The sequence below is a fragment of the Dama dama genome, chromosome 8 (genome assembly GCF_033118175.1).
Source record: "Dama dama isolate Ldn47 chromosome 8, ASM3311817v1, whole genome shotgun sequence".
NCBI lineage: Eukaryota > Metazoa > Chordata > Mammalia > Artiodactyla > Cervidae > Dama > Dama dama.
The window spans coordinates 43,416,559-43,441,084 of NC_083688.1; the positions used below are offsets into that span (position 1 = coordinate 43,416,559).

The 24,526-nt window shown below is 39.2% G+C and overlaps 1 protein-coding gene across 1 annotated transcript in view; it reads right to left on the reverse strand.

Annotated features, from left to right (window-relative positions):
* Positions 1-22,178, reverse strand: part of BMPR2 (bone morphogenetic protein receptor type 2) — a 150,942-nt gene extending 128,764 nt beyond the window's left edge. Inside the window, exon 1 of the mRNA XM_061148992.1 lies at positions 21,626-22,178. Within this exon, the coding sequence (XP_061004975.1) occupies positions 21,626-21,701 (76 nt within the window). The 5' untranslated portion in view covers positions 21,702-22,178. The remainder of the gene's footprint in view (positions 1-21,625) is intronic.
* Between the last annotated feature and the right edge of the window lie 2,348 nt (positions 22,179-24,526).

Here is a 24,526-nt window from a genome sequence, read left to right on the forward strand (position 1 = left end):
ACACTATAGACTGCAATCACACCAACTATTCTAGAGTCCAAGTATGAAAACTAGCAGCCTCCAGTATTACTTGAAAGTAACCAAGAATGAGAAACGTTACCCTAACCAAAAAAAATAGAAACACTACTAGGGACATATGAATGAGCACTTCTCTGTGATAATGGGGAGAAAGAATATCAACAACAACAAAAAAACAACAAAAATCTCAAAGTGAAATACAGACTATGTACCTATGTAAGCAAAGAAAGACTACATGTGCTTTAAAGGAGAATACAAATGAGATATGACCCAAGTCTTCAAACATTGCAATAATAAACTTTTTAAGAACAGGACAAACAGGAAAGTCCTGATCTACAAAGAGCCATGGGACTAGCAATTATGTTTCTAGTCTGTATTTTCTGCATCATAAAGGAGTCCAGGAAGATGGACTCTACCCCTATTCTTTGAATCATTACTTGAGGCAAAATACTTTCCATGTTTACATTTTTCCAATAAATGAAAAATACAGATAATACGAATACATATTTATAGTGCTTCCTGAAAATTTTAAACAACATAGATCTCTAAAATAAATGTTTGAAGGAAATAGGTTTTTAAAACTAATTCAACTGTACATTCCAAATCCAAGAAATAGCCCCTGCTATTGAGAAAACAGTATACCACAGAAGGAAGCTGTGTAATGGTACCAGAATGTAACCTGACAGTACCAGGGAGAAAAACGCAACCTGCCATCTCCCTTGTCCATCTGGACTATAGCTGCCTAACCAGGATTCTAATTTCTCCTTCATTCCTCTCCAATCTCTCTCCACATACAAGCCAAAGTTATCACTGAAAAATGAAAATTAGATCATGAATTGACCTGCTTAAACTCTTTCAATAGCATTTCTCATTTTCCTAGACTAAAATTCAAACTCTTCATCTTCTGTCATGGCCTAAAAGGCCCCACATGGTTTAGTTCCTGGCTGCCTATCTAACCCCTTGTCATTGGTCTCTCTCCCTAGTTACTATACTCTAGGCCACATCAGTTTCCTTTTTGGTTGTAAAATACCAAGCTCTTTCCCACCTTCCGGCCTTTATACTTTCTAATCTTCTTCCTGCAATTATTCACAAATTTTACTCATTTTAATTCTTCAGAAGTTACCTTGTATGGAAGGCTTCATGAACCACCTTAACCCTTTAAATACAGCCCTGTTGACATTTACCATAATCTCTGTCTTGGGCATTTATGTATTTACTACTTACTTATGATCTATCTTCTGGACAAGTAAGTGGCATTAGAGGCAGAAATCCAGATGCCTTGTTCATGGTCTCTTAACCTAACCTAATCTTCATAAATACAACAGGTTAACAACTAGATTACAGAATGTAAGGTCTCCTACATATTTTGCTCAATATCTCCTTTCAACACTTCTAAACAGTGCTCATCATAGGCCAGAAGATATGAAAACCATCAGAATATTCAAAAGTCAGCAGGTGAGTCTTTGATCTTGGTTCGTTTCAGGAGTGTTTCAAACTTGCCTTCTCCTTAAGCTTATGATGTCTTCAAACCTATTTTAACAGTTTCCCTATAGAAAAGCACTAGGCTGAGTTGCCTCCCTGGATAGCTAAATGGCCTCCTTGGCAACACCGGGTACATTACAGCATATAATTTGCTTCACGTACAACCCTTTTATTTTAGCACCGGGTTTTTTTTCCACATGTAATTAGAAAAGAGCTAAATGAAACACTTCCCAAAAAATAATGAAAAGAAAAATCTCAATAAAAAAAGAAAAATCTCTAAAGATGTAATATGAAAAATTCTGAATTTAAATTATCAGTGCTTTTCTCTACAGAAAAGTCATCATAAAACATTGAAACCAGAAAATCATTTTCTCTTACTACTGTTACCTGCTTACATGAAATTATAGATCAAAAGTTCTTAGGTTAACCGGAAGGGTAGGATGGGGAGCGAGGTGGGAGGGATGTTTAAGTGGGAGGGGACATGGGTAAACCTATGGCTGATTCATGTTGATATTTGGTAAAAACCAACACAATACTGTAAAGCAATTACTCTTCAATTAAAAATTTAAAAATTACTTAAAAAAAAGTTCTTAGGTTTAGTGAAACAGTATTTTTTAGGGGAAATGTTACTCATTAGAAAGATTTAAAATATCAATAAAACTTTCTTGCTCAAGAAAACTATAAGGCACTCCAAATCAAAGAAAGATACTGCGGTTCTGTTTAAAAAAAAATAAAATGAAGTATACAGTATCTCTGATTAATATTTATCATATAATACATTACTGAATGATTAAAATGGGGCTTCTCTTCCTATATTGGTTTATGACACCCTCTGCTTTCTTTTGCTACTTGCTTTTCATTTTAAGTGCTTCCTCTTCCCTGATTTATCTGTCATCAAAGCAAATGTTGCTAGATACCTCAAAAACTCCAACTATCAAGAATAAAAAGAGCGGGAGGAATGTACATAGGAAACGCAATCCTCAACAGTCTCAGTGAGCTCTTCCGTTTGTCTGTCTCTCTCCTCCGGATGGCTGCCTTTATTGTTACCTCCTTCACTGTCTGTACTCCTCTCACAACCCCTTCCCAAGGGATGGGAGGCCATTGGCCAGATTTCAAGACTCTAGCGCTCAGTACTGCACGTGGGCCAATGGTGAATAAGACAGAATATAACACACCAAGTACCCTCAGCCTTCATCACACTTCACCACCAGGGGCTTAGGAGGAGGACCATCAATCGAATATAAAACTCAGTGGCCAGAGGAATGACAAAGGAATCCTTGGATTGCTGAATTTTCCCCTCCTCCTCTTTTTTGTACAATCTAGCCCACTTGACCAGGCCTCTGAGCCTCTGTCCCTGCTCCTTACGGCTGTCTCACACCTATGCTTACCACACGTTTGGTCACTGAGAGACGCTACTCTCATTATAATTCTTTTTATTCAAGTATTACATTATTAATGTCACATTTTTGGGAGGAGGTAAATCTTACACAACAGGTTCCTTTAAACAATAATGAAATATTCATTAGCTGCAGAAATTCACTGCTTCTCCAACACAATTCTCAAGATAATTACTGAGGATATGACTCAGTTGAATCTCACAGGACTCTCTCTCCAAACACCTTAACTAGATGCAATCTTCTAAACAACAAATTCTATAATTAGTGACCTAAATAAGTACAACGGGCTGAAAAAATTTCAGCAATCAGTTCACCTAAGTGACAGGATGATAAATACAAACACAGTAATTTTAGTACTCGTGACTGTATTAACTTCCTTCTGATAGTCATTTATTTAACTGTTAAGAATTATCTTTTCAAATACAACTCCTTGCCCCCAAACTTTCCAATATCATAGCTACTATTTAAAAATATCTGAATTCACAAACCTGAGAAGCTTACACAAAGAATGGTATGATGCTTTGGAGCCTATACTAATTCAGAGATAAAAGGCAAGGGCAACAAGGCCAGACCAAGCCAGGGAAATTTGGGTGGAGAAAGACAGACGATTTCCTCTTACTTAAGAGGAAATTAAGTAAATTACTTTTCCTCCCTTCCCTCAGACTCCCCCAGATCTGTCCCTTCACATTTTTCTACCACAATTCTTTTCTATATTTGTACCACTCCTATGAAATATGACCACTGTAATGGAAAACTAGAATGATAAAAGTATTACACTTAGTGCAATGTATTTCCACACAATGTATTTGGTACTGCAAAGAACAGGTTCTAACTCAAAATCGTTCTGAATACATTAAATGAATATACATGCTGAGGCATTTTAAGCTGTTGATATCAGTCACATATTTTACTTATTTGATGCTCCGTCAACTTTTAAGTTAGAAACCCAAACAACTAGAGTTCTTAGAAACTTTTAAATTAAAGTAGTAGGTAAGGCGCTAAATGAGAGCTAAAATGTCTGGGTGCCAATGCTGAGGCATTGTAAGCAACTGATATTAGTCACATATTTATCAGGACAAGCAAAAAATTCTACTACAAGTTAGCAGAAGTACATTTTATATATTCCAAATAACCTGCCCATAAATGATGCTCTTCACTACTCAAACAAGACATTTTCTCTACTTGGAATTCACTGAATAAAAGACAATTTGGCTATATAAGAAGCAGTAGAGTGCAGCAGTTAACAGCCATCCATGTCTATATTCTCCCTCTATCACTTGTTAACTATACTGCTTTGGTCAAGTTTCTTAACTCTTCTGTGCCTAAAACTGCTTATCTGTAAATGAGGATAATACATAATATCTACCATGTTATTGAGTTAATAAATGTACGACACAAAGAGCAGTTCCAGGTGGATTAAATTATATAAACATTAAAAAGAAAACAACTACAGACTCACCTACTGTAAGATTAAAATTTTTGGTAATTGTGGATATATTAAAGGCTTTTCTAAGATAACACAAACCCAGACCTCAAAAAGCAAAAATAAACCATTCTAATTGCATACAATCATTTTTTTAATATTAATATCACCCTAAAACTAGTAAGAAAAAGAAATAATCAGAAAAATTAATCTGATACCTGAACACATAATTCAAGAGAAACATAATTGTCCAGTAAGCATACAAAAAGAAACTTGGCTTAAGCAACCTAAATGTCCATCAAGAGAGGAATGGATAAAGGTGTGGTACATATAAACAATGGAATATTCCTCAGCCATAGAAAAGAACAAAATAATGCCAAGCTGCAGCAACATGGATGGAGATTGTCACACTGAGTGAAGTCAGACACAGAAATACATGATATTGTTTATATGTGGAGTCTAAAAAAAACAGGGGGTACAAATAAACTTCTGTATAAAACAGAAGTAGAGTCATGAGTGCAGAAAACATGGTTACCAGGGGATCAGGGGAGGAGACACATTGGAAGGTTGGGACTGATGTATACAGACTACTGCACACAAAATACATAACTAATAAGAACCTGCAGTGTGCCACAGAGAACTCTGCTCAACACTCTGTAACGGCCTATACCCTGTAATTTCCTATATGGGAAAAACACTCTGCCATTTCCAATATGGAAAAAGAATCTTAAAGAAAAAAGACTGGATGTATGTATTCACTTTGATATTCATATTGTATATCAAATGTATTCACTTTGATATATATATATTCACTGGATATATATATTCACATATATCACTGGATATATGTGTTGACTTGAAACTAACACAACATTGTAAATTTACCATACTCCAATAAAAGTTTTTAAACAAATATAAAGCTTGTCTTCACTAACAATGAAAGCACTACAAACAAACAAATACGATGCTTTTGCTTTGGCAAAAAAATTAAAAAACACTCACATTATAAAATATTTGGAAAAGGTATAAGAATGCATATTCTCACATACCATTGGTGGAAATGAAAACTGCTACCATCTTTTGACGGGAAATTTGAAAGTTGGTATCAAAATTTTTAAATGTGCAAACTTTGAACAAATGATTTTACTTCTAGAACTATCCTATATGAAAATCACAAAAATCTGTGTTATACAGTACATAATGATTCTACCTTTGTTTAAAAAATAAAATCTCATTATATCCATATATTTATCATACATGCAAAAAAAGTATGAAAGATTATACACCAAACTATTAACAGTGGTTATATTTAGGGAATGGGATTAGAGAAAAAGTAAAGAGGGAATGCGCCTTTTTATTTTCTAAACTTTATTATTATCTATAAAAATGTTGGATGAATTTGTGTTACAACTTTAGAATTCTAAAAAACAAAGATTCTTTTAAAGAAATAAAATCAAAGTCCAGAAGCAAAAACAAGTATTAAAATACAAAGCAAAGTCAATACAAGTATATCTTACTACTTCCTACAGTCACTATCAGTACTATTACACAAACTCCTTTTGTAGACACTTGGAAAGATCACATTTCCTAGAGGCTGGGAGACCATGAGGCTAAATAGTTACGAAAGTTGTATAAGTAGAAGTGGTGTGAATCTCTTCTAGGTAGAACACTTAAAATGCCAAGAAAGACCTTCCTATACTTTACCTCCAGCAACTTTCAAGATGGTGGCCCTCCATCAACCCAGATCCCTGAATGATGAGCAGAATACCCCTGCCAGTCTTCAATGGACAGGTAGCAATGAGCAAGAAATAACCATTGCTGTTTTATAAAAACCTAAATTATCCAACTGATACAATTCCATAACTAGAATTTAATCTTTTTCAGTTACTGAATTTAACCTATTTTCATTAACAGGATGATGTGAAATATAAAACTTATTAGCTGCTTAGTGTACAAATCTAAACTGACTTACTACAAATCTAACAGAACTGCCTTGCTCTTAAAAGGCCTTAGCAAGAACCAGTAAAACTGAATTTCTCATAAACCTAATGGACAAAATAATAATTCCTAGAGAAGCACTGGATAAGTGGAAAAAGTTGGTGCTACAGTGAAAATGAGTCGCTCAGTCATATCCGACTCTTTATGACCCTATGGATGGCAGCCCACCAGACTCCTCTGTCCATGGAATTCTCCAGGAAAGAATACTGGAGTGGGTTGCCATTCCCTTCCCTAGGGGCTCTTCTTGACCCAGGAACTGAACCTAGTTCTCCCACACTGCAGGAAGATTCTTTACCGTCTGAGCCACCAGGGGTGCTAAAGGCTAAAGTGAATTCATAGTTTAACACTCTTGATAAAATTTCATCAAGCTAACACACTGGTTTAGCCAAAGAAACAAATAATTAAATATCCCAGAAAGTTATCTCCCACCAAAAACTGTTTCAATAAGTAAAATAATAAGTTCACATATTGACATCATTTGACTGTTCTTAATCTTGCCTTTCTTGTTACCATAATATGGCCCTTTGTGTGGTAACTGGATATAAAAAGTTACTCTTCACACTAGACTGGCCCCTAGGGGTTCTAATCACTAACAACAGATGGAAACACTGAAAACTTATCCTCAACCAAATATTTTATCATCATTCTTCTGATCTAACTGGTTTTCCTTTCCAAAACTTAAAACTTTGAATCTTCAATGAAAACTTTTATTATCCACCAATATCTAAATGCTATACAACCAAAACCTAAAATATCTGCTGTCATTTATAATAAAATAAATCATAACTAAGAAACAGTTTAGTCAAGGCAATTATTTCTGAATTATTAAAATGCCAATAAGACTTTCAGATGCTTAAAATATTCCAAGCATTTTATACCTTCAGACTAACACTGTATCTATTATATTAATGCTGTGCTTTGGAGGTATAAAGGACTTTATTTACTCATCTATGAAATCAGGAAAAATAATAGTAGTGATCAGTCTAGTTTGAGAATGATGAGATAACACAGTAAATATGTAAGGCATTTAATGGATATATTAAAGGCTTAAGAAATATTCATGTGGGGAAAAAAAAAAAAAGACTTGCCTGGCAGTCCACTAGTCCTTCTATTTACCCCAAACATCCAATTCCATCTAAAACTATTATAGCCAATACCTCTGTCACCGTTTTATCATGTTCCATAATTCCTTTTTTTTTTTTGTTTCACCAGGCCTTTGATGCTGCAGGCAGGCTTTTTCTAACTGTGGTGAGCAGGGGCCACTCTAGTTACAGTGTACAGGCTCTCCCACTGTGGGGGCTTCTCTTGTTGCAAAGCATGTGGGCTCAGTAGCTGGGGCAAAATCCCCCAGCATGTAGAATTTTCCCAGAGCAAGGATCAAACCTGTGTCCCCTGCATTGGCAGGCAGATTCTTAACCAGTGTACCACCAGGGAAGTCTGAATGTTTCATAATTCTTCCATCAAGTCCACAGTCAACACATTTCAGGTAAGAAAGATTATACAAATTTTGCATTATAGCTTGATAGTCTGTGCGATGCAGCTTCAGTCTTTCTTAATATGCTCGAGGCAAGGTTAATGGAAGTGTCGGACACCAGGACTCTAGGAATGTATATAAACTTTTACATATCTCTTTTGGTAATAATTGCCCTTATATCTTATTGCTATGTAATTTGACATATCATATAGACTCTTAAAGTCACATCATACCATAGTAGAAAAACGTACTTTATATCTACCAGTTGCTTACATATAATTTCTTTAAAAATAATTTATTGGGACTTCCTTGATGGCCCAGTGGTTAAGACTCCATGCTTCCAATGCAGAGGGCATGGGTTTGATTCCAGTATGGGAATTCCACATGCCTAATGGTGTGGCCAAAAAAGAAAAAAAGAATTTATTGAGTAGATTGCATACTATTTCAAAGAAACAGGATATTGGCCCCCTAATTTAAAGATGAACAGACTGCCCTTTGTATAAATAAAATGCACTATACTTTGAATACACCCTGAGAAAAATATTCAACATATATGAAGAGTCAATGAGAATATATTCAACAAGTTTTAGGAAAAAAGCAGGTTTCAAGGTACAATTTTATGTGTTTGTGTTGTGCATACAGGGTACAGTATCACTTTAAAATCTACGTATGGAAAAGGGCTTAAAAGGAAATCAAAGTATTAAAGATTCTTATATCCAGGTAAGCACGATTATGAATTTAAAAACTCTTTCTTATTTATTGTATTTGTATGAAATAAGTGTGTACATTTTTCATAAACTTATTTTTGAACAACTTTTGCTTTACAGAAAAACTGCAAATGTACAGAGGTTTTTCTATATACCACTCACCCAGTCCCCACTATTATTAATATCTTATATTAATATGGTACATTTGTTACAACTAAGAAACCAACAATGTTACATTACTATTAACCAAACTCCCCATTCTATCAGGATTTCACTAGTCTCCCATAATGTCCTTCTTCTCTTCCAGGATAGTTAGTAGCACATTATTTACATCAGTCATCATGTTTCTTTAGGCTCTTCTGGACCTAAAGAAACTTTCTCAAACCTTCTGATAACCTTGCCTCTGATAACCTTGGTAGTTTTAAGGAATACTAGTCAGGTATTTCGTAGACTGTCGCACATTTTAAGGCTGATATTTTTCTCCTGGTTAGTTAAACTAGGACTGTGGGTTTTGTGGAGGAAAACCACAGAAGTAATGTGCCATTCTCTCATCTCACATCAGTACTATCAACATGACTAATCATTGATGATATTTATCTTGATTAATTGAGGTAGCATTTGCATATTTCTCCACTGTAAAGTTGCATTTCCCCCTCTGCACAGTTTTGGTAATAAGAAAAATGTAAGTATTTAAATTTTTCTTAACTTGTAATTTCATATTAGTTAATGGGTAATGATCCAAAATTCAAAGAGTGCAAAAGACACTGAAAAGGACTTCCCTGGTGATACAGTGGATAAGAATCCACCTGCCATGCAGAGGACTTGAGTTCCATTCCTGCTGGGAAGATTCCACATGCAGCTGAGCAACTAAGCCCATGCATCACAACTACTGAAGCCTACTGAAGTTTGAGTCCATGCTCTCCAACAGGAGAAGCTACCTCAGTGAGAAGCCCACTCACCACAACTAGAGAAAGCCCATGTACAGCAATAAAGATCCAGCACAGCCATAAATAAATAATGTTTCTAAAACATAAAAAAAGAATGAAGTTGGATAACTTACACTTCCCAATTTTAAAACTCACCACAAATTTACAGTAATCAAAACAGTATGGTACTGGCATAAAGAGACACATACAGACCATGCAAGGTGCTACAACTGCACATGGCAGTTTCTCTCTGGATTCTCTTTCCTAAGGATACGAATCCCATTCATGAAGCCACAATGTTCATGACCTGATCACCTCCCAAAGGCCTCACCATTTAATATTATCACCTTGGGGGTTGATTTTAACATATGAATTTGACAGAGAACATGCAGTCCATAGCATTTGAAAATCATCTATCTGATAAGGAACAGAACATATATAAAGAACACCTACCACTTGACAACAAAGACAAACATGATTAGAGAATGGGCAAGTGCCTAAGAGTACAAACTTAGGCAATCAGTTGATAAAGTATTCCTGGAAATATAATGCATATTAATATCATAGTGCATAGACAATATCATATTGAAAATTTCAAAGTTGCTAAGAGACTAGGTCCTAATTGTTCCCACCACAAACACACACAAAGATATACGTGTTAGCTAAATCTACAGTGAAAATCACATTGCAATATATAAATGTATCAAATCAACATGTCTTACACCTTAAACTTACAAGCTGTTATATGTCAACTGTACCTCAATAAAATTATAATTTCAGTGAATTATCTGGGGGTCAAGTGATTAGGACTCAGTGCTTTCACTGCTGTTGCCCAAGTTCAATCCCTGGTTGGGGAACTAAGATCCCACAAGCCAAGCAGCATAGCCAAAAAAAAAAAAAAAAAGTAATTCTTTAAAAATAGTGGACGAAGAATTTGAATAGATATTCCTCCACAGGAGATATACAAACGATCAACAGGCCCATGAAAAGCTGCTCAACATCATTTATCATAAGGGAAATGAAAATCAAAACTACAATGAGACAACACCTCACACACATTCAGTTCAGTTCAGTCACTCAGTCGTGTCCGACTCTTTGCGACCCCATGAATCGCAGCATGCCAAGCCTCCCTGTCCATCACCAACTCCCAGAGTTTACTCAAACTCATGTCCATCGAGTCGGTGATGCCATCCAGCCATCTCATCCTCTGTCATCCCCTTCTCCTCCTGCCCCCAATCGCTCCCAGCATCAGGGTCTTCTCCAATGAGTCAACTCTTCTCATGAGGTGGCCAAAGTACTGGAGTTTCAGCTTCAGCATCAGTCCTTCCAATGAACACCCAGGACTTATCTCCTTTAGGATGGACTGGTTGGATCTCCTTGCAGTCCAAGGGACTCTCAAGAGTCTTCTCCAACACCATATTTCAAAAGCATCAATTTTTCGGTGCTCAGCTTTCCTCACAGTCCAACTCTCACCTCCATACACGACCACTGGAAAAACCATAGCCTTGACCAGACGGACCTTTATTGGCAAAGTAATGTCTCTGCTTTTTAATATGCTGTCTAGGTTGGCCATAACTTTCCTTCCAAGGAGTAAGCATCTTTTAATTTCACGGTTGCAATCACACACATTAGGACGGTTATAATGAAAAAAAAAAGAAGACTGGCAAGGATGTGGAAAAGGTAGAACATGTGTACATTGCTGGTAAAACGGCAGAGCCACTGTGAAAAAAAGTTTGGCAGTTCCTCAAAAAACTAAACACAGAAGTACCATATGATCTAACCTTTACACCCACAGATACATATGCATAGGGGCTTCCTTCATAGCTCAGTCGGTGAAGAGTCTGCCTGCAATGCAGGAAACCCAGGTTTGATTCCTGGGACAGGAAGAGCCCCTGGAGAAGGAAATGGCAACCCACTCCAGTACTCCTGCCTGGAGAATCCCAAAGACAGAGGAGCCTGGCGGGCTACAGTCCACGGGGTCGCAAGAGTCAGACACAACTTGGCAACTACACCACTATATATATATAATGTGTGTGTGTGTGTGTGTGTGTGTGTGTGTGTGTGTGTGTATACACATATGCATAGGTACTGAAAGCAGGGACTAGAACATATACTTGTTCACCAGTATTCACTGCATTTGTTGTCCACCAACAGCCAAAAGGTGAAAACAAGTTTATCAACAGATGAACGAACACATACAATGAAATGTTTTTCAGCCTTAAAATGCAATGGAATTCTGACACATTCTGCAACAAGTATAAACCTTGAAAAATTATGCTAAGCAAAATGAGCCAGTAACAAAAGGACAAATATTATATGATTCCACTTACATGAAATATCTAGAGTAGGCAAAAATCGCAGAGACAGAAAATAGATTAGAGGTTACCAGGGGCTGGGAGGAGGAGGGAATTGGGAACTATTGCTTAATGATAACAGAGTTTCTGTTTGGGGAAATGAAAATGTTTTGGTGATAGCTGTACACACTCTGAATGTAATTAATACCACTAAATTGTACAGCTGAAAATAGTGGAAATGGCAAATTTTGTTATATATATTATATATATATATATATATTTTTTTTTTTAACCACAATTTTTATAGTTAATAACACAATATACCCAAAGCTGATGCTGGGAATGATTGAGGGCAGAGGATGAGACAGCTGGATGGAACCACCAATGCAATGGACATGAACTTGGGCAAATGTCAGGAGATGGTGAGGGACAGAGAGGCCTGGAGGGCTACAGTCCATGGGGTCACAAAGAGTTGGACACGACTGGGTGACCGAACACCACTACCTGAAAGAACTAAACTATACACATCAAATGGGTGAATCACATGGTACAGGAATTATATCCAATAAACCTGCCAGAAACAACTTACTAACCTAAAATTAAAATGGTATTAATTAAATATCACTAATTTAGCATGTATGATAACTGGGTAAAGGCTGAGCCGAAATTGACCTTGACATAATTTATTTTAAAATTAAAATGAAAGTCAAGACTGTAGAGAAGTCTAACCTTCTTAATTAAACTTCTACCTATTTAAAATTTACTCTAAGGTTTTTCCAACTCTAAAATTCTAAGATTTCAACTATTTAAAAAAGCACTCTTTGCAGCTTCCCTGGTGGCTCATTGGTGAAAAAAAAAAATCCACCCGCCAACGCAGGAGACAGAGGTTTGATCCCTGGTCCAGGAAGATCCTACAAGCGTCAAAGCCACTAAGGCCATGTGCCACAACCACTGAGTCTGTGCTCCAGAGCCTGGGAGCAGCAACTGAGCCCAGGAATTGCAAGCGCTGAAGCCGGCTGCTCTAAAGCCTGTCCTCCACGGCAAGAGAAGCCACCGCCACGCGGAGCCCACACCACACGCCACAGCTAGACAGATGCACGCAGCAGCCAAAACCCAGCGCAGCCAGAAATAAATAAAAAGCACTCTTTAGTTATAGACTACTTTTTTGGTGCCACACAGCTTGTGGGATCTTAGTTCCTAGACAAGAGATTGAACCCCTGCCCTCAGCTTTTAAGGCAGAGTCCTAACCACTGGACCACCAGTGAATTCCCTAAAGAGACCTTCTTTACACCACTTTTGTGGTCTTTAATCCAACATAGTCAAGATACAAAACGCATCTTCAAGAAAAATTTATATTTTCTTCAAAGTAGTACCTTCACAATTTCAGAATACTCGTTTCCCCTAACCTAAAAGTACCATATACTCCGTAATAACCAAATGTGTAATTCAAAGTGCTACGCACTTACTAGTAACTAAGCATAACACTGGCTTTTCTCATATGGTGAGCAGAAGTATTCTAAGTAAGAGGCCAACCTCCTCACTTTACAAGTGAGGATGAAAGTGAAAGTGTTAGTCCCTCAGTTCTGTAGACTCTGTGACCCCATGGACTATAGCCTGCCAGACTTCTCTATTCACGGATTTCTCCAGGTAAGAATACTGGAGAGTGTAGCCATTCCCTTCTTCAGGAGATCAACCCAACCTAGGGACTGAACCCAGGTCTCCTGCATTAGAGGCAGATTCTTTACCATCTGAGCCACCAGGGAAGCCCCCACAAGTGAGGATATTGAGACTGAAAGAGGTGATGTGCCAAAGTAAACAGCCAGGGACTACCCTGGTGGTCCAGTGGCTAAGACTCCACACACCCAATGCAGGAGGTCCCAGTCTGATCCCTGATCAGGGACCTAGATCCCACATGCTGCAATTAAAGAGTTCACATATCAAAATTAAAGGTCCTGCATGCTGTAATGAACACTGGAGATCGAGTATGCCACAACTAAGACCCGGTGCAGCCAAATAAATAAATAAAACAAAGTGAACAGTCAACAATACCACTAAGAAGGAATTCAAGTCTTTCTAGTTTCCAATTCTGGTTATCTATTTAATTTAGACATCATCTCTTTTCCGGAATAATTAAAGCCTGGGAGAGGAGGAGCAATAAGAGAAAATCAACAAGGGACAGAAGTAGCAATAAGAGAAAAGTATACTCAAGACAATCTAAGGGAGATTTAAAACACACACATACACACACTCACACAACCATTTAGAAGGGGAAGTGAAGATGGAGAAGATATAGAACAGAGGAAAAGGAAAGTCACTAGTCAAAAGAGGAGAGTTTCAAGGAAAGAGTGATTAAACTACCATATTCAGTAAAAAAGTCAAAGAGAACAAGACTGAAAAGTGACTGGATTTGGCAATTAGGAAGTCACTGCTCACCTAACATACAGCGTGGGGTCAGGAGGGCAAGTAAAGAGTTAAGGATAGGGAAATCAAGACGTGTTCACTGCTCTTTCTTTAAGAAGATAAGCAGAGAAGATAGATATAAAAGGAGAGTTCTCTGGTGGTCCAGCGGTTAGGATTCTGAGTTTTCAGTGGTTGGGAAGCTAAGATTCTGCAGGGTGCAAACTCACCAAAGAAAAATTTTAAAGTGTGGATCATCTAGAAGACACACAAGAACACAGTCTCTTCTCCTATATTGGAGAATATCTACAGGAATTTCTCATCCTGAAAGATAGGCAGAGAGAAAATAATACAACGCTAAAGGGTTCACAAGATAGCAAAATACCTACCCTTGCTTCCAACAGCATGGGATTGAATTCCCTTTCATAAAATGATATAGGTTATGGCATGAGACAGTTGGGAGAAGGAAAGCAGCGTTTCTTATTTTTCTTTGAATCCACCAACATTTAGAAAAGAACTATGCATGAAGGAAGCACTAATAAATATTTGTTAGCTGGACATTTTAGTTCTCCTTCCAAAAGTCCTACTATCTGTCCTATAAATGTCCCCATACCTTTCTAGCTGCTCCCATAAGTGCATATTGAAATAGAAACTGGGTCTAACACAAAACACTTCTGGTCAAACAATTACTGTATTGCAATTAAGAGCAAACAATGAATGTTATGTTCTAGTATTCCTGATGAGGCAATGTATTCCAAAATGTTCATATCATTTATTTACAGGCTTATTTCTAACCTTACATAGACTACATATATATGTATTGTTGTAATCTTAGCTGTCATAGCCACCTCACAGACAAAACAAAAAGTTCAAAAAAAAACAAAGTCAAGTTAAGTCTATTGCACTCAAATGTCTACCAAAGTCATCTTCTAGAAAGCAATTAAAAAACTATTTAGATTATTTAACTAGAGGGGGCAAATACTTTGTTAATATGAGCCTCTTTGGCATGTTTAAGTGCTATGCAAGATGGTCAAATCTCATGAATTTCTAGATAATGTATCTGTTTTATTCATATTCACCTATACTTATTTTCTTCCAGAAGGTATCAATCAAATATTTCTTCTTTGGTAGACAGAAATTTAATATATGCAATTTATCCACCTGGAGGTCTCCATGTATTACTAATTTGTAACTGAAACCAAAACAATGTTATATTAATATATTCTAGTTTCGCTTAGCACTAGTTCTTTTTTCTAAACTTCAACAGTTTTCACCTAAATTTACTAGGTAAACAACCACTTCTTTCTTCCTTTTTGGCAGAAGGAAAAGGAAAATAAAATGGTCCAAATAAAAGTACAAAACTAAATAAACAGAACATAATACGAGGTGAGTAAAACACTTAATTAAATATCATCCTTAAGATTAAGAATAATCAATTAAAAAAATTGTGCAAATTTTAAGAAAAAGGTTTTGGGTAGTTACTGAGAGCATAAAAATAAGAAAGGTTTGGTTATCAGTACTGACTGATTAGAAGGTCCAGAACAGCTTACAACTGGCACAAAAAGTAAGAAAATAAATAAAGTGAAATCTCAGAAAAAAATCTTAGATCCAGTAGTTCTCAAACTTTTAAGGTACATAAATTTTACTTGGGGGAAATCTGTTTAAAATGCAGATTCTTAAACTCAATGTCACTCAATGCCACTCAATATTAAGTGGGTCTGGGCTGGTGTCCAGGAATCTGCATTTCAAACATAATCTTGTCCAACTCCGTAATACTGCAACTGAGAATACTATGTTAAATAATCCATTTATCCAGAATCACACAGAATGCAAGTCTCCGTAACTCAAGACAGTACTCTTCCTAGTACACCATTTAAACTATTTTGTAGTTAAAAGGCCTGAGACAAAGAAAGAACAAGTTACTAATACATAATCTGCTGTATTGAGCAATTTTAGAATTCTTTTTTATTATTAATTCATTAAGTAACTCTTAAATTCTTCTATATGCCTAGCAATATGCTATATTACAAAACAAGATATGAACCCTGTCCTCTAGAGGCAATTATCAATTAGGTAGACAAGTGAAGTGAAGTGAAGTCAAAGTTGCTCAACTGTGTCGGACTCTTTGCAATCCCATAGACTATACAGTCCATGGAATTCTCCAGGACAGAATACTGGAGTGGGTAGCCTTTCCCATGTCCAGGGGATCTTCCCAACCCAGGGATTGAACCCAGGTCTCCCACATCGCAGGTGGATTCTTTACCAGCTGAGTCACAAGGGAAGTCCTAGGAGGACAAGGCAAATACACAAAGCTAATCGTCAAAAGCAAGACAATACATGAGTAAGCACCAAAATAAGTGGTATGGCCACTACCCTAAAGCAATCTACAGACTTAATGAGATCCCTATCAAATTACCCATTATATTTTTCACAGAACTAAAAAGAATAATCCTAAAATTTATAAGGAATGATAAAAGACCCAGAATTGCCAAAGTAACCCTGAAGAAAAGAAAAAAAATGGAGGCATAACCCTCCCAGACTTCAAACAATACTATAAAGCTACAGTAATTAAAACAGCATGGTACTGGCACAAAAACAGACATATAGATCAAGAGAACAGAAGGAGAGCCCAGAAATAAACCCACATACCTACAGTCATTAATCTCTGAGCAAGGAGGCAAGAATACACAACAGAGAAAAAGACAGTCTCTTCAGCAAGTGGTGTTAGGAAAGCTAGACAACTGAATGTAAATCAACGTAGTTAGAATACTCCCTCACACTACACAAAAATAACCTCAAAAAGGCTTAAAGACTTAAATATAAGATATGACACCATAAAATTCCTAGAAGAGAACATGCACAAAACATTCTCTGACATAAACCCTAACAATGCTTTCTGAGGTCAGTCTCCCAAGGCAACAGAAATAAAAACAAAAATAGGGACTTCCCTGGTAATCTAGGGGTTAAGACTCTGCACTTCTACTCTAGGGCATATGGGTTCAATCCCTGGTTGGGTTCAATCCCTGGTCAGGGAATGAAGATCCCACATGTTGAGGCCAAAAAATAAATAAATAAATAAAAGCAAAAATGGGATCTAATCAAACTTAGAAGCTTTTGTACAGCAAAGGAAACCATAAACAAAATAAAAAGACAAAGAACTGGAAGAAAATATCTGCAAATTATATGACCAATAAGGACTTAATTTTCAAAATATATAAACAGTTCATGTAACTCAAAAACAACAACAAAAAAATAAAAATAAAAAAATGGGCAGAAGACCTAAACAAACATACAGATTGCCAATAGGTACATAAAAAGATGTTCAACTTTACTAATTACTAAAGAAATGCAAATTAAAAGCTACAATGAGGTGTCATCTCACACCAGTCAAATGGCCATCATTAAAAAGAACATAAAAAATAAATGCTAGAAAGTGTGTGGAGAAAAGGGAACTCTCCTATACTGCTGGTGGGAATATAAATTGGTGCAGCCACTAATGGAAACAATATGGCGGTTCCTTAAAAAACTAGAGTTGCCATATGATCCAGCAATTCCATTCCTGGGCATATATCCACAGCAAACTATAATTTGAAAAGATACATGCACCCCAATGATCATAGCAGCACTATTTACAATAGCCGAGACATGGAAGTAACCTAAATGTCCATCAACAAACTAATAGATAAAGAAGACGTGGTACATACACAAATGGAATACTACTAGAAAAAATGAAATAATGCTATTTGTAGAAACATGGATGGACCTAGAGATTATCATATTAAATGAAGTTTAAGTCAGAAAGAGACAAATACCATAAGATATCACTTGTATGTGGAATCTAAAATAGGATACAAATGAATTTATTTACAAAACAGAAACAGATTCATAGACTTAGAGGACCAAAGAGAAAGGCAGTGAGGGAGAGATAAATTAGGAGTTTGGGATTAGCAGATACAAACTACTATATATAAAATAAATAATCAACAAGGTCCAACTGTATAGCACAGGAAACTATATTCAATATTCTATAATAAAGCATAATGGGAAAGAATATGAAATATGTACAGTTGAATTATTTTGCTGTACATCAGAAATTAACATAACACTGTAAGTCAACTATACTTCAATATTTTTTTAAAAAGTGATATGGCCAGTTATAAAATTAACTGATTTACAGTGACTTCATTCTGTACCTTTTATAATTAACACTTACCCATCAGAGAACAATAATCAATTTTTTCTCTTTCACTGTTAAGAAAGTTGGCCTTTAATGTAGTAAAGCTGGAATAAACATCTCTCTCCCCACATTCTACACACACACACACCAACACCCACTCCAACAATACCACCTCCACCACAACCCATATGCCATGATAGCTTTTGTAGACAACGTGTGTGTTGCTGAAGAGATGTATGTTAAACTGAAACCTAGTCAAGTGAACTATTTCAAATGCAGGAAGAATCAGCTGACACCGATGAGGCAGAATCAGCTAACTTGGGTGCCAACTGAGCCCTGGACACAACTGAGCCAGACAAGGAGAAAGGATTAAGGATGTAGGACTCCCGAAATCCTTTGGGTCCTGGATAATCTTCCAGGTTTGGATCCCAAAAATGAGACCATTTAAAATACCACGGACTCCCTGGCCTCCGAGACCAACAAAGATGACAGGAAGGACAAGAAGGATGAAAACAAGAACAAAGACTGGAGGAAAAAAAGAGTAGCTGAGTCTGCTCAATGGGCTGCATATGGTGGGGAAGGACACAGGGTTAGATCTGTTATCTGTAACCATTACAACCTAAATGAACAGCTTGGCAACTTAAATTTAAAAAAATTTTTAACAGAAGCTGACTCTTAAATAGGTATTACATTATATCGCATCCTTTTATTAAAACCAAGACCTCATTTAGAAACCAAACAAGCATGTATTTTCTATAAATTCTAATTTTTGCATACCAACTTTTCTTAGAATTAAGGATCCAAGAACTAGATACAGTAAGTGGGAAAGAGGGACCCAAAAGAAATAGGATTTATCCATGACCCCACAGAGGGAGGTGATGTCAATCTTCCAGTATTATTTTCCTGTTCAGCAGCACTATGTGCACCTGTCTAGTTACATCATTGCATCTGTACATCCCAAATTCACACAGGCCCTCTGTAGCTACCTTACACTTAATGAAACTGCACTAACCACTCCAATATTAGGCAAAGTTTTACACATTTAGAACCATGACATTTGCATAAGAAGTGCGGTACTAAGAACCTGTCAAGAGTCCCGGCTTCTTTTCAAAGGTTAATCTGAATACACTAACTCTATCTCATGTTCCCAATCAGACTGAGAAGTTGTTGCCTTCATTAACATGGTAGGTAAGGGTGCAGGTTGTAATTTTAGCTCCACAATTTATTGTGTGGTGAGTTATTAAAATTCTCTGTACTTCACTCCGGGCTTCCCAAATGGCTCAGATGGTAAAGAATCTGCCTGCAATGCAGGAGACCCCCGTTCAATCCCTGGGTGGGGAAGATGCCCTGGAGAAGGACATGGCAACCCACTCCAGTCTTCTTTCCTGGAGAATTTCATGGACAGAGGAGCCTGGTGGGCTAAAGTCCATGGGGATGCACAGAGTACTTCACTCTCTATAAAAGGACCATAACTGAACCTGGAGTAAAGAACTGTCATGAGGATCAAATAAGAAAATACATGTAAGGCTGCTAGAACAGTTCCTGGCCCATAGCTAGCACTCAGTAAATACTGTTGTTATTACTGTCACAGATCTGAAATCCAACTTCACAAATTTTAGCATCTGGTAGTCAGTAATACTGAAGAAAAAAGATGACTAAAATCACTTTTAAACAGTGATTACTTTAATCTATCCCTTTAAGGATCACTATTCTAATATTTCATTTACCAAACAGAAATCATGTGTTGTTTTTTTTTAAGTCAATTGATCTTTCTCTTACTTTCATCAGTTCTAATCACAAAATGATAATTCTGTCAACTATAAGTTAGAATCTGTGTTGTAGAAAAGTCAAGAATAAACCAACACTGAAAAGTGTATGCTCTGAGATTTCTGCTCTTAGAATGACTGCTTAAACTTAAGACCTTTTACTGTCTTCATATTTTACAGGGACCAACCACATGGCTTAATACTAGAGAATTTAAAGAGGTAACACAATATAAAGTAATCTAGAGAAAAATCATTCACTTTTCCCCAAAAGGAACTATGATAATTAGTAATAGTAAAATATCAGTGTTAAATTCAGAAGTTCATATTATTTTAACACAACTATCATAAACATAGTAGACATCAATCAACAATATCAAAAGCACAAAAGTTCAAAATTTTTTTCAGTGTTTTCCAAATGGAAATATGAAATCTCCATATCTAACACAAGAAATGAGAAATTTACTGAATGTGAAAATATGCAGTTTTTAAATGGAAATATGCAATCTCCATATCTAACACAGCATTGAGAAATTTACTGAATGCGAAAACTATACTTATTAAGAAAAAATAACTGCAAAGGTGTTATGTTGTCCTCTATTCATTTTTAAATGTATAATCTGGCCATCCTAAACACAACTTAAGAATTTTATGCATAATTCACTCCCTAAAATTTCTAAAAGCAAATCACCAAAAGACTTGAAAAGTAACTGCAAACGAAACGAGGTTTTTTCCTAAAGGTGTCTGAGAACTAAGAACAAAATAGCCTAAAGAAAGGATTTCCCTTTAAGCTTCAGTAAAATGTCAAAAGAACTTTCAGGACTCAAATCTCCTAGAAGTCTTGACTTGAGGTCAAAGTTGCCTCAATGACAGGAAAGCCAATAGAAAGCCAGATGACTAAATGAAAACTTACCGAAAATACTTCTAAGCCCAAAAGTAATTCCAAAAGTATACAAAATATGAGTGTCCAGACTGATAAGATCAAAATTACTAATATACTTCTAAACAAAATAATGATAAAAACGATTAACAGTAGTAGACAATGTACTAAGAATCTCTCAATTCTGCCTTCCTCAACATTTTTTGGAATAATCAAAGTACCAGTGATTCTCAAAGAGTGATCTACATCTAAAAATAAGCTTCAAGTGTGTGTTCTACAGTGGATGTCCTTTCTACTTACAGCCAAATCTGCTCCTTTATATTAAAAAAAAAAATCTACAGGTCTGTTCCCAAAGATCTCCTAATAGGCACGGTTCGCTGGTGATTAAAATATTATTTTTAATCCCTGCATTACCTCACAGCTAAAAATGTCAAGATACCACACCCTACGTGTCTTTCTTCCCCCCCGCCCCGGTGGGGGGAGTTGGGGGTGGGGAATACGAGGTGTGGGGATTTGAAACTCCACGAAAACGTGGAAGGTTAGCTCTCCGGGAGGACCGAGACAGGCGCGCAGGTCCGGGGCGATCAAGGGACGCGCGGCGAAGGGCGAGCGCAGGCCTCGGCCTCTGCGGGCTCGCTCCCCGCCAGCCGCAGGGAAGTGGCCCGGACGCGCCACCCGGGGCGACTCACCGGCCGCAGCGCTGACCAGCAGGACGGTCCACAGCAGCGAGGGCACCCGCCGGGGCCGCCGCGGCGACGAAGTCATCCCTGGGTCAGCCGAGAAGGAGAGCAGAGAAAGAGAAAGACGGAAAGTGAATACGGGCGGAGAAACGCGGCCGGGAGACTAGTCCTCGCTCTCGTCGGACTTCTCCGGCCCGTATTACAATGCAGTTTGAAAGGACAAATGGCAGAGGAGAGGACCAAGCGGCAGAGTTTTCATTCCGCTGCACAAATTCCCTTCATTTCTCTCCCTCGCGGCTGGGGGTGTTCATTCGCCCAGGACTGGGTGCCTCGGCGCCCCAAACTGAAGGCATGTCCGTGGGGAGAAGCACGGAGACGAGAGGAAAAAAAAAAAAAAAGCCCCGCAGTTATTTCCCCCGTAGTTTCACGATATCGAAGAAATATCCAGGTCTGGGAGAAAACATATCCAGGGTGCCGAGGGGTGGGCAGCGGGGATTCGAGGGGCGCCGAGGATCAGAACAAGTTCCCGACTGCCGGGAAGGGCGAAGCCGGACGGCCGGCGGCGGCGCCGGGCGACCCGAGGCGCATCGCCTGTGCTCCGGAGGGGCAAGAATCCTTTTAAGTTTCGCTTCAGTGCTTCCCTCACTCCGGTCTTGAGCACAGCAAATCCTCCTCCTCGACCGGATCGAAAAAGGTGCCTGCCTCCATGGACAAACCCACCGCCTTCACGCCTTCGCGGAACAATCCTGCGAGCGCCGGGCAGGTCCCGGCCGGAGGGCTGAGGGCCGGTGGGAAGCGGGGGAGGGGAGGGGCCGGCAGGCTGCCCTTCCTAGCCCTCCCGGGTGCGCTGCTCGCTCTTTCTCTTTTTTACTGCTGCCGCTCCATCTTGCCTGAGGTAAATTCCGCCGTAAAAGCTTCGTCTTCTCCCTTCAAGGGCTCCTGTGAGCGAATCACAACCCCCTCCCCAGAGGAAGCCGCCGCCTCGTTTTCCCGCAGCTCTAGGCTCCGGGCGGAGCTCGGGTGTCGCGGGCCGAGGGCGGGGGGCGGCGGGAGGGCGGATGTAGGTGGCTAGGGACGGGGGTGGGCAGCGAGGCGGCGAGACACCCCGCGCCCCTCCGGGAAGCACTTCCAGAGGCTCCGAGCAGACCAGACACAAAGGGGGGAGTCGCCGCAGCTGCCAGTCTGCGGCGCTCTCGGTCACCGGAGTCGCCCCGCCTCCGCCGCCGCCTCCGCCTCCTCCTCCGTCTCCAGCTCTTCCCGGCCCTGTCTGTCTCGGGCCTGTGGTGCAGCGCGGGCGGCGGCGGCGGCGGCGGCGGCGGCGGCGCGACGAGGCCCGCACTGCGCCTGCGCGCTCGCGGCCCCGCCCGGCCCCGCCCCTCGCTCCCGGGCTTGCTGAGGCTGACTCCCGGGCTCTCGCGCTGCGAGTCTCCCCCCCCAGCCACCGAGAGCAGGGCGGGGCTGGCCGCCCGCGAGGGGCAGCAATGGCCTTTCTCCTTGACGCTCACATACCTTCTAGACGAGCACGCGTGGGATTTGTGTGCTTAAGAGAGGGCAGCCGCGTCTATTGTCCAACCTTTGGCAAACTCTTCCGAGCTCGGTGATTTAGCCTCTGAGTCCTCTGGGACTCCTGGAGTAAAAGCCTGGAGGGGCAGAACTACCCCCTTTGTTTCTTGGGGCCGGCGCCTGCCTCTCCGTCGCTCAAAGAATCGGGACGGACCCGCCTTTCCCAGAACCAGAGACTTTGGCCTCCTCGGGCTACCCTCACTGACTCAAACAAAAGCCGGAATTGGAAAGACCACCCCTGTATTGATGTTTTTTGCTCTAATCGGTGGCCTGCTTCCCTCAAGTACCCATTACCGGAACCCTTCTTGGCTAACAGGAATATTGAACATTCGAAAGGATGCAAAGCTAGAAAGAACTCATTCTTTTACAATTCTGTTCGCTGTCCTGCTGTCTGTGCATATTTCTCTATGCAGCGAGGTTTCCACTTCGAGGGTGGGCCTTTATTCACAAAGGCTGGGAGCCTTGGAAGCCCCTAAGGCATTTGAAAGGAAATTTGCGGTGAGGAGTAGCGTCTCAGGGTGAAGAGTGGGGTCGAGTCTACGCACCCAAGGGAAAGAGCAGGTCTTGCTGGTATCTAAGCCTCCTTTGAATCTGACTCGGATCTGTTTAGCCGGTTTTTTTGAATTGCAAAACCCCAAGCAACCAGGATTGTGGAAGGGAATTCTCCCCCGACCCTGCAGCTTCTACACACTCCTGCAGGATCTGGTCGACTTGGGTGGGATTTTGCTAGGCGAAGAGGGAGAAGGTGACGTGCGTGGCGCCATGATCGGAAGTCTGGGTTTAATTCTTAGCTGCTAGGTGGAAAATCTGCGTGGGAGGGCGATCTTAGAGGTGAATTCTAGCCTTCCCTTCTCCTACTAAGCAGAAGGGTTATTCTGAAGGCTGGTTTTACTGGTCTTTCATTGTAGCTAAGGGGCAGTTCCAAAGATACCTTCAAATATACACTCCTGAAGTCCTAATCTTTGCTTGCTTATTCAAGTCCCCTTTTATCTCTTTATCTGAACTTGATGTAAATAAATCTGCACATTCCTTACACTAGTTGGTGTTATCATACTAAGTATCTTATATAATTAGGGGTTGTGGTAATCCCAGCTCAGAATTCTCAGACCCTTTTTAGTGGAAATATTTTTATACTGTTTACCCTTAAAGCAGAGAGGTTTTTTGTAGTAAAATCCTTTAAACAGAGAAGAAAAAAAAAAGGAGCATATGCTTTGATTCACTAGCTTTATGGTGTGTGTGTTTGTGTGTGTGCGCGCGCTCACAAGGCGCGCTTCGCTTCCCAGGGGCCCAGTGCTAAAGAATCTGTCTGCCAATGCAGGAGAGGAGGGTTTCATCCCTGGGTCGGGA